This window comes from Odocoileus virginianus, chromosome 18 (genome assembly GCF_023699985.2).
Source record: "Odocoileus virginianus isolate 20LAN1187 ecotype Illinois chromosome 18, Ovbor_1.2, whole genome shotgun sequence".
NCBI classification, from domain to species: Eukaryota; Metazoa; Chordata; class Mammalia; order Artiodactyla; family Cervidae; genus Odocoileus; species Odocoileus virginianus.
The window spans coordinates 37307569-37321133 of NC_069691.1; the positions used below are offsets into that span (position 1 = coordinate 37307569).

Here is a 13565-nt window from a genome sequence, read left to right on the forward strand (position 1 = left end):
CTGAAAGTTACTAAACATACATTTAATTAGAAATGTTTGAGTTCACTTGAGAAATCAGAGTTCTTGTTAGCAAATCTTTTGTGCAAAGAGAAACTGTTGTTACAACAGAATATAAAATCATGTACAAAGCACTTGAGAAAGTATATACAAAGATACATGAAATTAAAAAGGCACACATATGCTCTAGACTTCTCTCTTCTGAAATAATCACACAGGACAGGGATGGAGGTATACAAATAAGTAAAAAGATATTTGCAGACAGGAACCTTAACAGTCAACAGAGACCAAGAGTAGGAGTGGCAATATTTGCACACAGCTATCATTGCTCCTAGCCCAGTCACAAGCATTTATTCCAAAAACACATCTTGATGCTCCAACAACACACACATTTCAGGTTGATGCCTCTAAATCCTTTCCTCTCGTGCTTCTGTCTCTTAGGAACTCTCCTCTGGTTTGTCTACCACCACTCTGATCCCTCTTTCTGTTTTTTTCTACTTGCTTGCCTTGCTGCTCCTCTCGGCCCTTCAGTGTACACCACTGCTAAGGCTCGGGAGTCTTTTTCTTACACTTTGTCATTCTACCTATAATTCATTATGCCCAATCTTAAATCTTTAAGTATCATCTCTCCTCACATGGCTCAAATCCTGTATTTTCAGCTCTGAGTCTTCTCCCAAACTTTAAATCTAAACATTTACCTTCTTCCTTCCCAGAGCCCCTTGCTGTATATTCTTGGTCTAGCATCAAGGCAAACTTGTCCCCAAACCCACAAGAGTTCTGTACTCTCTGCTGTCTCTTCTCAAGACTAAACATTACTGGATCTCCCTCCTCCATCCCATCACACTTCCTTAGAGGCTCAGGGCCAATGCCTCTTTTTAAATGCCTGATTCCACCTTCTAAGCATAAGGAAAGCCCCTATTCACTCAAACTCCGGCAAGAATGCATTATGGTTGTCTTCTACTAAGACAGTATGGTTGTTTTCCTTTTGATTTTTAAATTTTTATTCATCACACCCACACCCTAGTCTTTTAGTGTTAAGGACTCTGAATCAACTTGATTTCTTTATCCTCCTTATCCTCACATTGAGTTAGGCTGAAAAGGAGCAGTTATTTCTCTGGCTTGAAAGTTCTGGTTTGATAATTTATTCCAGAATTTCAGATCCCCCTTCTCAAGCAGAAGCTCCCTCTTCTTTCCTCTAAACACCACCATACAAGGTGCTTTTTGCTATTTGTGTTCAAATACTTTATTCTATAATATCAATAACCTCAGATATGCAGATGACACCACACTTATGGCAGAAAGCAAAGAAGAACTAAAGAGACTTTGGATGAAAGTGAAAGAGGAGACTTAAAAAGTTGGCTTAAAACTCAACATTCAGAAAACTAAGATCATGGAATCTGGTCCCATTACTTCATGGCAAATAGATGGGGAAATAATGGAAACAGTGACAGAATTTGGGGGGGGGGCCTCCAAAATCATTGTAGATGGTGACTACAGCCATGAAATTAAAAGACGCTTACTCCTTGGAATGAAAGTCATGACCAATCTAGACAGCATATTAAAAAGAAGAGACATTACTTTGCCAACAAAGGTCCATCTAGTCAAAGCTATGGTTTTTCCAGTGGTCATGTATGAATGTGAGAGTTTGACTGTAAAGAAAGTTGAGCACCAAAGAACTGATGCTTTTGAACTGTGGTATTGGAGAAGATTCTTGAGAGTCCCTTGGACTGCAAGGAGATCCAACCAGCCCATCCTAAAGGAAATCAGTCCTGAATATTCATTGGAAGGACTGATGTTGAAGCTAAAACTCCAATACTTTGGCTACCTAATGCAAAGAACCAAGTCACTGGAAAAGACCCTGACACTGGGAAAGATTGAAGGTGGGAGGAGAAGGGGACAACAGAGGACAAGATGGTTGGATGGCATCACCAATGTGATGGACATGAGTTTGAGCAAGCTCTGGGAGTTGGTGATGGACAGGGAAGCCTGGCGTGCTGCAGTCCATGGGGTCGCAAAGAGTTGGACACAACTGAGCAACTGAACTGAACCGAACTGATTTTATCCTTAATTAATATTATACTGGAGATAACAATGGCATATAATTATTATACTGGGAATAACTTCTTCATAGTGATATCTCCATTTCATAAGTAGTATCTATAACAGCAACACCAAAGAGTAATTTATAAATTTCTGTATTTGCTAGTAAGTTGTTCCTCTCATTATTATACTGTACCTATTATACCAGACTACTTGACATACTAACCTCTTAACCAGTGGTATCACACCTCTTCACTAAGAGGTGCTCATGTCTGCTTCACCTCAAATTCTATAGCCTTGATTTTCATCATCTTTTTCATAATACCATTATCATTTATCATCATCACCATCATATTCATCATTATTCTTACAGTGTTTTGTATTTATTTGTTCATAGATTTTCATTTTCAAATGATTTTCATATGCTTATTTGTCTAAAAGGACAGCATAACATTTTAAAATCATTTTACTAATTTTCCAGGATAAGAAATAACCTGAAAACACTTGGAGATAAATAATAATAAAAACGCTCCCTGAACTTAAGAAGTTTAAACTTCACAGCAAATACATAACAAATAATATGTACTTGAGAGGCTTCAACTAGGGTCTGGGGACTAAGTCTTGAATTTGAGTAATTCTTTACTCCCTGAAATACATGAGCTTTTTTTCTTTCTAACATTTCCTTCTTTAACAAGTAAATGAAGCTGAAGGTATGCTAATGCAGAAGTAATAATATGAGGACAGTCTGTAAGCCTCCTTATAGGCGTTTTTCTCCTTTCTTTTTTTGGTCTCAAGTACCCGCCCTGAGCCTCTGTTAGCAAAAGATTCCTTACCCAACGCTATCATGCTTTAGGAACACCAGTGCTTTCTGAGATGTACAGGGATAAAAGAGAACAAAAGTTCAATTCTCAAGAGAAAAGTCTATGAATAGGTGGAAATATTAACTACTTAGTAGGCAATGCTACTCAACATGCAATTAACATGATTTGAAAGATTATTTTATTTCTCCAGATTTAAGGGTATATTTTAGAGTTGCTATATTAAAGATTTACCTCCCTGGCCTACAAGGATTTCAGGCCTCCAATTTTCCTTCTCCTGTGGGATATTGTGTATTTAAAGCCTCAAACCTACTTTTAGCTTTTATTTCATCACAATAAATGTCAACAACCAGTTTTTCACCCTATGCAACCATAAGGTCTAAGCAGAAAATAACAAAATGCAACTCAAAAAATTAACCTGGATTTACCATTGTAATAAATAAAAAGGAGACAAGGGAAGGAGAAGATAACACAAAAGAACAAGGAAAGAAGGGTTCTTGCTTATCTGCTACGACCAAGATACCATGTTAGTTAAACATATCTCTTTCAATCATTATAATTTAGAAAGATAAGTGTTATTATTTTCTGTTTATATCCAAGGAAACGATAAATCAAAAATCTTAAAATGGTCGAGCTGACATTTAAATTGAAGCCCGGTTTTTAATCTTTAAACCATGCAGGAGTCAAACAAACCAAATTTTAAGGAAAACAAAATGATAATTGATAATTTTTTAAAAATCCACATAATTAATACAAAATATAAAGAAACTCTGGATTTTTTTTAACCTTTTGGCAAAGTTTGGGTTGGCTAAACATGCAAAATGGGAGGTATAATTTGATTACCAACTATATCCTTTCCAAAAAAGAGGTATGAAGCTATTTCTCAGTAAAAGGATGTTCACTGAGTATACAGAATCTATATATAGCAACAGATGTTTGGAGACCAGTAGTCAGTCATGTAATTTTACTTAAAATGAGATGCCTAAAATGTCCTGAAACAGGATGAATTGAGAAATGTAAATGTCAGTTAAATAGCCTATCAGAAACTGCAGTCATTACAGCCCTGGGGAGGATACAAGCTATTGATACCCCAAAGTTTCATTATCTGCTTAACAATTAAAAGGAACTTTTATTATGGTTATTCTTGCTCCAAATTTATGTTAAACATATAAAGACTCCTTCACCAGTTGGTGAAAGTCATAATTGACCTATGCATTTCAGCATTCAGGCCTCATCAAATATATTCTCCAAACCAATGAGTTAGCAAAAACATACTCTGAAATCTTGAAGATGAACAAAATGAGACTCCCAGATCTTTTAGGAACTCCTGCTACAATCTATTTTGGCTCAGCATCTGTGAAAATGGTAATTTTTATCATAACATGAATATAATATTAATTATTCTGTGATGTGAACTCTAAATTCTATTTCTACCAAGTCAGTGAATTTTAAATCTAGTTTGAAAGATAAAAAGTGGCTTTTGTTTATACATGAAACAATGACCATCATGTCTGCTTACTAAATCAAATTATCTCAAGCTAGAAGGTCAGGAGGTCCTGACAAAGTTGAAGTCAGAAATCTTTAAGTTAAAAACACATATACAGATGGCGGTTGGAGAGACGGCAGTGATCACACGTCGTCTGTTGGAAAGAACTGGATCCTCGTTTCAGACTACCATCAGAAAAACTAAGTTTGCTGTGTAGTGAGGATCAGCTCTGATCCTGATTGCAGAACATCCCTCATTACAGAATCTTGGAAGCAGCGGTTACTACTAGAACTGAATTCTGAAATTATAACTTCTGACTTATCCTAACACTCTAGAAAGGTTGTGTCTCTCAACTCATCTCCACGACCATCCCAGAAGATCTATAAGATTCCATCTGGGAAAACACTAGGAGTTCTTGGCAGGGAAAGAAGAGGATTGCTGGTTGGAATAAAAACAGGGTTGAATGAGTTCCAGAAAGCAGGGTTCTCAAACTCGTGGACACCAATCTGCCGAAGAAGACAATTTCAAAAAACCAACTAGAAGCAACATGCAAAGAAGTAAAATGAGAGGGACATCTGGAAAGAAGACAGCTGGTCCCCAGCAGAAGAATCTGGAAGCAGCACTCCCAGGCAGATGGGGAGGTCGCTCTGCTGAGAACCCTCCATCAGGATCAATGAGGAAGACCAGAAAGAACAAACAGAAGACCCCTGGGAACGGAGATGGTGGCAGCACCAGTGAAGCACCCCAGCCACCTCGGAAGAAAAGGGCCCGGGCAGACCCCACAGTTGAAAGTGAGGATGCTTTTAAGAATAGAATGGAAGTTAAGGTGAAGATTCCAGAAGAATTAAAACCATGGCTTGTTGAGGACTGGGACTTAGTCACCAGGCAGAAGCAACTTTTCCAACTCCCAGCCAAGAAAAATGTGGATACTATTTTGGAAGAATACGCCAACTGCAAAAGATCACAAGGCAATGTTGACAACAAGGAGTATGCAGTTAATGAGGTGGTGGGAGGGATAAAAGAGTATTTCAACGTGATGTTGGGCACCCAGCTGCTCTACAAATTTGAGAGGCCCCAGTATGCTGAAATTCTCTTGGCTCACCCTGATGCGCCAATGTCCCAGGTTTATGGGGCACCACACCTCCTGAGATTATTTGTAAGAATTGGGGCAATGTTGGCATACACACCCCTTGATGAGAAGAGCCTTGCATTATTGTTGGGCTATTTGCATGATTTCCTGAAATACCTGGCAAAAAATGCTGCGTCTCTGTTCACTGCCAGTGATTGTAAAGTGGCTTCTGCTGAGTACCACCGCAAAGCCCTGTGAGGGTCTACTGACCACTCACTGTTACGTCTGGTATCTGTAAACGCTCTTTTTGTTCTTAGTCTTTTTCTTGTATAATTGATACTCTTTAAAATCGTTAATGTATAACAGGGCTTATGTTTCAGTTTGTTTTCTGTTTTCTTCTAAACAGAAAATAAAAGGAGTGTAAGCTCCTTTTCTCATTTCAAAGTTGCTACCAGTGTATGCAGTAATTAGACAAAGAAGAAACATTCAGTAGAACATTTTATTGCCTAGTTGACAACATTGCTTGAATGCTGGTGGTTCTATCCCTTTGACACTACACGATTTTCTAATATGTGTTAATGCTACGTGAAAAATGCCCTGATTCCTAGTGCCAAAGGTTCAACTTAATGTATATACCCGAAAAACCCATGCATTTGTGCTTTTTTTTATGGTGCTTGAAGTAAAACAGCCCATCCTCTGCAAGTCCATCTATGTTGTTCCTTAGGCATTCATTCTATCTTTGCTCAAGTTGTTGAAGGATGGTGGTTTGTTTCATGGTTTTTGTATTTGAGTCTAATGCACGTTCTAACATGATAGAGGCAATGCATTATTGTGTAGCCATGGTTTTCCGGAGAGGTTGATATTTTAGGAATCGTATTTCAGATCTTAAATAAAATTTGTTTATAAATTTCAAAAAAATAAAAAAAATAAAAAAATAAAAACACATATACTGAAATCAGATACCTAATACTTTGCTTTTGACCCTGAAAAGTTAAATGAATAAGGTCAGAAGGAATTAAAAAAAAATAGTCGTGGCAAATCATGGTGTAATTTTAAATATGTCTTACACAGAAGCTGAGTCCTTAGATTCTGAAATGTTATTCCTTACAATTTATTTTAGAACCTACTTAATTAATATTCATAAGTATCTCTCACTGTCCTTTGTTGCTGAAATTAATACAATTCTAAAACTGGAAGTCTTGTCTTTTGTTAAGAGCTTAAATCTATGCTATTTTACCTCATGCAAAATCAACTGGAGAACTGAGGATAATTATCCAAATAAATCAACCAAAACAAAGTTTTGCAGCACTTGTATGTAATGAATAATGAAAAAGATGAAATTTTACAGGTGAAACTTTGGGTTTTTACTTTAGAGGTCTGAATCTTGGCATGGTACTTTGACAACTGAATGACTAACACTTTTAATGTAATCACAAGTGTCCTTAAAAGGAAAACGAAAAAGGGAAGCAGGAGAATCAGTATCAGAGTGATAAAATGTGAGAAAGATTCCACTGACCATTGAAAGTATATTTTTAAAAGAGAAAATGATAAATCCAAACTTGAAAATGACAGCTATCCCTGACCATGAGTCGGGAGGATGGGACAGTAAAGGACCATCTAGTTGATGAACTGTTTCTTTTATCTCCATTCTTAAATTGGATGAATTTATAGGTTTAAATTACTATTATGGTTCCTGTCTTGCATACTGAATTTGGAAAATTCAGCAGTGGCCACAGAACTGGAAAAGTTCTCATTCCAATCCCAAAAAAAGGCAATGCCAAAGAAGGTTCACACTACCACATAATTGCATTCATTTCACATGCTAGCAAAGTAATGCTCAAAATTCTCCAAGCCAGGCTTCAACAGTATGTGAACTGAGAACTTCCAGATGTTCAAGCTGGATTTAGAAAAAGCAGAGGAACCAGAGATCAAATTACCAGCATCTGTTGGATCATAGAAAAAGCAAGAGAGTTCCAGAAAAACATCTACTTCTGCTTCACTGACTATGCTAAAGCCTTTGACTGTGTGGATCACAACAAACTGTGGAAAACTCTTAAAGAGATGGGAATACCAGACCACCTGACCTGCCTCCTGAGAAACATGTATGCAGGTCAAGAAGCAACAGTTAGAACCAGACATGACACAACAGACTGGTTTCAAATTGGGAAAGGAGTACATCAAGGCTGTATATTGTCACTCAGCTTATTTAATTTATATGCTGAGTACATCATGCAAAATACCAGGCTGGACGAAGCACAAACTGGAATCAAGATTGCTGGGAGAAATATCAATAACCTCAGATATGCAGATGATACCACCCTTATGGCAGAAAGCAAAGAGAAATTGAAGAGCGTCTTGATGAAGGTGAAAAAGAAGAATGAAAAAAACAGCTTAAAACTCAGTGTTAAAAAAACTAAGATCATGGCATCTGGTCCCATCACTTCATGGCAAATAGATAGGGAAACAATAGAAACAGTGACAGACTTCATTATATTGGGCTCCAAAATCACTGCAGATGGTGACTGCAGCCATGAAATTAAAAGATGCTTGCTCCTTGGAAGAAAAGCTATGACCAACCTAGAGAGCATATTAAAAAGCAGAGGCTATATGTTGCCAACAAGGGTCTTTATAGTCAAATCTATTGTTTTTCCAGTAGTCATGTATGGATGTGAGAGTTGGACCATAATGAAAGCTGAGTGCCAAAGAATTGATGCTTCTTAACTGGAGTGTTGGAGAAGACTCTCGAGAGTCCCTTGGACTACAAAGAGATTAAACTAGTCAATCCTAAAGGTTAAAAGTCCTGAATATTCATTGGAAGGGCTGATGCTGAAGCTCCAATACTTTGGCCACCTGATGCGAAAAACAGACTCATTAGAAAAGACTCTGACACTGGGAAGGATTGAAGACAGGAGGAGAAGGGGACAACAGAGAATGAGATGGTTGGATGGCACCACTGACTCAATGGACATGAGTTTGAGCAAGCTCTGGGAGATGGTGAAGGGTAGGGAAGCCTGGCATGCTGCAGTCCATGGGGTCGCAAAGAGTCGGACATGACTGAGCAACTTAACAATAACAAATCTTCCATACACAGAATATTAAATATTTATATATTTTAGGCATCAAATATTAGGAGATAAAATGCAAACTACATCTATCTACAAAAATGTACATATTGATAATCAAAAATGAAAAAATTAAATATCTGGGAACCTCCCCCTCTCTAAAGAAATGCCTATATAGGTTGCTTCAACATATGTTTTTGCCCTTAGTATCACTGCACACACATATTTTAGTACTTTGCATGCATGTTTAAATATTCGCATTCTCCATTTATCTTACAACAACTGTGGTGATTCTCTTATTTTCCCTATTTTACACATGAGAAAATTTAGAAGATAATTTACTCAAGGATATTCAACTCAGTGGAGATGGCAGAGCAGTAATTCAGGACTGCCTGATTCCAAAGCCCAAGATTTATCATGCTGTACCTAGATGTTGTCACTGATTTTTAGGAGTCAGCTGGCTTACTGGTCTCTAAACTGAACACTTTATAAATGTATTATAGAAACACTTTTTAAGAAAGTCCATGACAATAAAAGTCAGTAAAGTTAGGGATTGTTCCATATCTATAAATACTTCATCTAATTAATAAAGAATGGATTTGTAACACTAATTAACCCAGTCGAACAACAATAGGAGCTATTGCCAAAAGATAATAAAATTAAAGTTTCTATGTTTTTAAAGTAGTATTTTTGCTTATCCTTGTATCCGCTGATCTTTAAACATCCATCAGTATCCTCAAGACAAGAACTCCCATACTACCATAAGTTTCAACAGGTGGGGAACAACCACCCCTAGTACATAGGTTATAGCTCAGCCTAAAACTGTCACATAAAAATGATTCTACCCTAAAAATAAATTGCAGTAATATCTGATAATCACAATTAAAGTATTAATCTTCATGTTGTCTTTTGATATCAGATTTTCTGTAGCTCTGACAAAATAGATGAATATATCTGGCCTTCTCTAATCGTGACATGTTTGTGTATCTTTTAGGGTGAAGAAAAAATAAAACCTATGTTCAATTTCTGTATAAATATTATTGCAGGAAAATAGATGTCAACTCCATTTATTTTAAACCTCAGCCTGCCTTTGTATGAATAATCTCTTGGCTCTCCTCCAAATTTTCTCTAAGTACTGGTGACTCAAAAAATAAAGAAAATGTGAGTGAAGTGGCATGTATTGGAGCCTCTGTAACTCACTCATAAACCCCACAGTGTAAGAAGTGACATAGAATTATCAGACACCCGGGTGGCAGATAATTTCCCAGTCATTTAGAATCATGTAGACGGCAGTGGGTTGGCTTGGAAATAAAATGTAGTATGCAACCTTGAAAACAGGTTTAGATGGCATCTCTATTAGAGTCAACTGCTTTATTCTTTTTTTTTTTTTTTACTTTATTCTTTTTGTAATAAGACAATGCCTTCCTTCCATTGCAGCTGATGACCTTCCTTCACACTTTGTTAAGAAAATAGAAAAAGAAGAAAGTAATGCCTTTAGAGTCCCTCCAATAAATCTGCGGCTCCACCAGTATCTCTTCATCTACTATCTGCTTTCACTCTTATGACAAATAATGAAGTGTCCCTGCTCTCTTCGAAGGCCAGTCTTTTCATATAGTCTCAGACTCCTATCCTCCTGTCCCTATCTCCTCTTTTGGAGGACACTGCTATTCATCTGCTCCAGGAAGATCGATCTTTCCCTTTCCATTGTATCATTTCTAAGTTGTGCTCAGTCGCTCAGTTGTGTCTGACTCTTTGCAACCTCATGGACTGTAACTCCACAGGGAATCCTCTGTCCATGGAATTTCTTCAGGCAAGAGTACTAGAGTGGCTTGCCGTTTCCTTCTCCCGCGTATCCTCCCATAATTGAAAATAATAAATATACAAGTTTCTCTTAAGCGTGTATTGGCTCACTGTCATTTCATTTTGCTGTTATCACTATTTTAAATAGATGTCTTGAAAAACCTGTTAATAATTGTACATCTACCAGTCACTTTGTCGCCTTCCAATGTTTTTTAACCGGCACCACTGAAACCACTCTGGTCAATGTCAACCACGCCCTTGGTGCTGACACATCTCCTGGATGCTTTTCTGTTCTCTCGTTACTCTGCCCAGTCAGGGTATTTGGCATACTTGGTAATCCCCAATCCCCGTCATAGGCCCTTTGGCGTCCACGAAGTCTCACGCTCTTGAATTTTCTTCTATCCCACAAGCTACTCCTTTTAAGTTTTCTTTTCTGGCTTCAGCATCTTTAGGTGATATCCAAACATTTAGGAGTTCAGGGCCCCTTATTTTTCTCTCTATATTTACTCCCATGAGATTTCTTTTGACTCTCTATGTACTGATGCCCAGATGTACATATTCAGCCCTGATCAAGTCCCTGAGATGTAAATTCTTATATCCAAGTAATTATAATATATCTTTGTGTCTGTTTCCAAAAAAGCATTACCCTGATTTCTCTCTGGGCCCTCAGATAGTCAGACTGATGATTTATAACTAAAATGATATTCTATATTTCTAGTGCTCAGAGTCAATGGCTTGACATTACATTTAGAGCAAAATGCATTTCTTTTTTCTGAGTTTACAAGGAAGTTCTGGGTCTCACTACGTCTCCTACTTCTCATTTCTACTACATTCTCCTTAATTCCCTCTATTCACTTCAATTTTCTCTTTCAGACTTGACTAAAACTAGTATGTAATTAATTAAAAGAAAATTTTTTATATGTGACACATTTCAATAGATTTTTCAAGGTTCATTTAAAAAGCTAAAATATTTTTCTCCATTTGCACTGCACAACTTTTTAATTGACCTCAAGCTGTGTTTGGAGTAAATAAACCCTTACATTTGTTGATTCCTCATAGTATGGCTGAAAATTTTTACTACTGGGTTTTCAAATACTCTATGGAACTTGATGGAGAGGACTCTTACCACTGCTATTCATGTTATTGCTATTTCAGAAAAATGATGCATGTGTATAATTGAGGTCACATAAGAAGAGTCATCAGTGGGATAAGGAGATACAGGGGCAATAGATTCTTAAGGTGTCTGATTTTCCTCACTTCCCAGTGAGTTTGCTGCCTTTTTATCTTATTTTTCCATTATTCAGAAAGCTTTAGAGGCTACCCTATAAAAAATTCTGTTTCTAATAACGGATGATTACAAATGATTGTTAGTTTACCAGAAGGCCAAGAAGACAATAGCTATGTCTGCCTTTTTCTTTTGTAACGAAACTTGATCTAAGTTCGTACTTGACTAATCAAGTACAGTAAACAGTTTACTTTAGAATGATATGTATTCTTCCTCTATCTTGTTTTGTTTCTATTTGATTTCATTTGTAACTGCTGTGTTTACATATATTTTGTGAGAAACTTGAGCAAAATCTTTTCACAAGTAAATGGGATATAAACATTTTTGATACATGAAATAAACTGCAGCAAAGTGTTGAGCTACTTACAGGCAGCTCTCTTTTAATGGAGATCATAGTTTTAGTGGATGAGAAATTGAATGTAAATCTGAGCTATGTGATATAAAAATCATTATCTAGAAACAGATGAAGATGTTGTCATGGAGAAAAATATAATCGCACTATTCTATACTTATGAGACAATACTGTCAAAAGAAACATAAGTTAAGCTACATGAGTGCTTTTAAATTTTCTTGAAGCCATATTAAGAAAGTAAAATAAACAGATAAAATAATTTTATTAACATATTTTATTTAGCCTAATATATCAAATGTTATAATTCTAACATGGAATTAATATAAAATTATTAGTGTAATATTTTGAGATTTTCTGACTAAGCATGTTAAATCCAGTGTGTATTTCACATTTATTTATGCATCTCAAGTCAGACTACTCAATTACTCAACAGCCACCACTGGCTATGGGCTACCGATTGGTCAGTGTATTAGACTCTATCTGAAAGTGAATACAAATTTAAGACACACCTTGGAAGGACTGGGGCTGAAGCTGAAACTCCGATACTTTGGCCACCTCATGCGAAGAGCTGACTCATTGGAAAAGACCCTGATGCTGGGAGGGATTGGGGGCAGGAGGAGAAGGGGACAACAGAGGATGAGATGGTTGGATGGCATCACCGACTCGATGGGCATGAGTTTGAGTAAACTCCGGGAGCTGGTGATAGACAGGGAGGCCTGGTGTGCTGCGATTCATGGGGTCGCAAAGAGTCGGACACGGCTGAGCGACTGAACCAAACTGACTGAAGAAGTTATTATAGGAAAGTAAAAGTGTTAGTCACTCAGTCATGTCCTACTCTTTGCAACTTCACAGACTGTAGCCAGCCAGGCTCCTCTGTCCACGGAATTATCCAGGCAAAGATACTGGAGTGGGTAGCCATTCCTTTCTCCAGGGCATCTTCTCAAGCGAGGGATTGAACCCAGGTCTCCTGCATTGTAGGTGAACTCTTTACCCTCTGAGCCACCAAGGAAGCCCACAGGAAGTTTCTATAAATAAACAAGAGAAGAGATATATTCACTTCTCCTGAACTTTGCTTTATTGACTTCATAAAGAATAGCAAGGAGAGATAAGAAAGACTAGAGATCTCTTCAAGAAAATTAGAGATACCAAGTGAACATTTCATGCAAAGATGGGCACAATAAAGGACAGAAATGCTATGCACCTAACAGAAGCAGAAGATATTACCAAGAGGTGGCAAGAATACACAGAAGAACTGTACAAAAAAGATCTTCATGACCCAGATAAACACAACGATGTGATCACTCACCTAGAGCCAGATGTTCTGGAATGCAAAGTCAAGTGGGCCTTAGGAAGCATTACTACAAAGCTAGTGGAGGTGATGGAATTCCAGTTGAGCTATTTCAAATCCTAAAAGATGGTGCTGTGAAAGTGCTGCACTCAATATGCCAGTAAATTTGGAAAACTCAGCAGTGGCCACAGGACTGGAAAAGGTCAGTTTTCATTCCAATACCAAAGAAAGGCAATGCCAAAGAATGTTCAAACTACCACACAATTGCACTCATCTCACACACTAGCAAAGTAATGCTCAACATTCTCCAAGCCAGGCTTCAACAGTACATGAACCAAGAACTTTCAGATGTTCAAGCTGGATTTAGA

General features: G+C 37.4%; 1 protein-coding gene and 1 long non-coding RNA gene across 2 annotated transcripts in view; one reads left to right on the top strand and one right to left on the bottom strand.

Annotated features, from left to right (window-relative positions):
* Positions 1 to 13565, bottom strand: part of LOC110151460 (uncharacterized) — a 537693-nt gene that overhangs the window by 110114 nt on the left and 414014 nt on the right. The gene's annotated exons all lie outside the window — the stretch shown is intronic.
* LOC110144205 (mortality factor 4-like protein 2) lies at positions 4464 to 6351 on the top strand. The gene has a single exon (XM_020904086.2). The coding sequence runs from the start codon at positions 4805 to 4807 to the stop codon at positions 5666 to 5668; it is 864 nt and encodes a 287-aa protein (XP_020759745.2). The 5' UTR covers positions 4464 to 4804; the 3' UTR covers positions 5669 to 6351.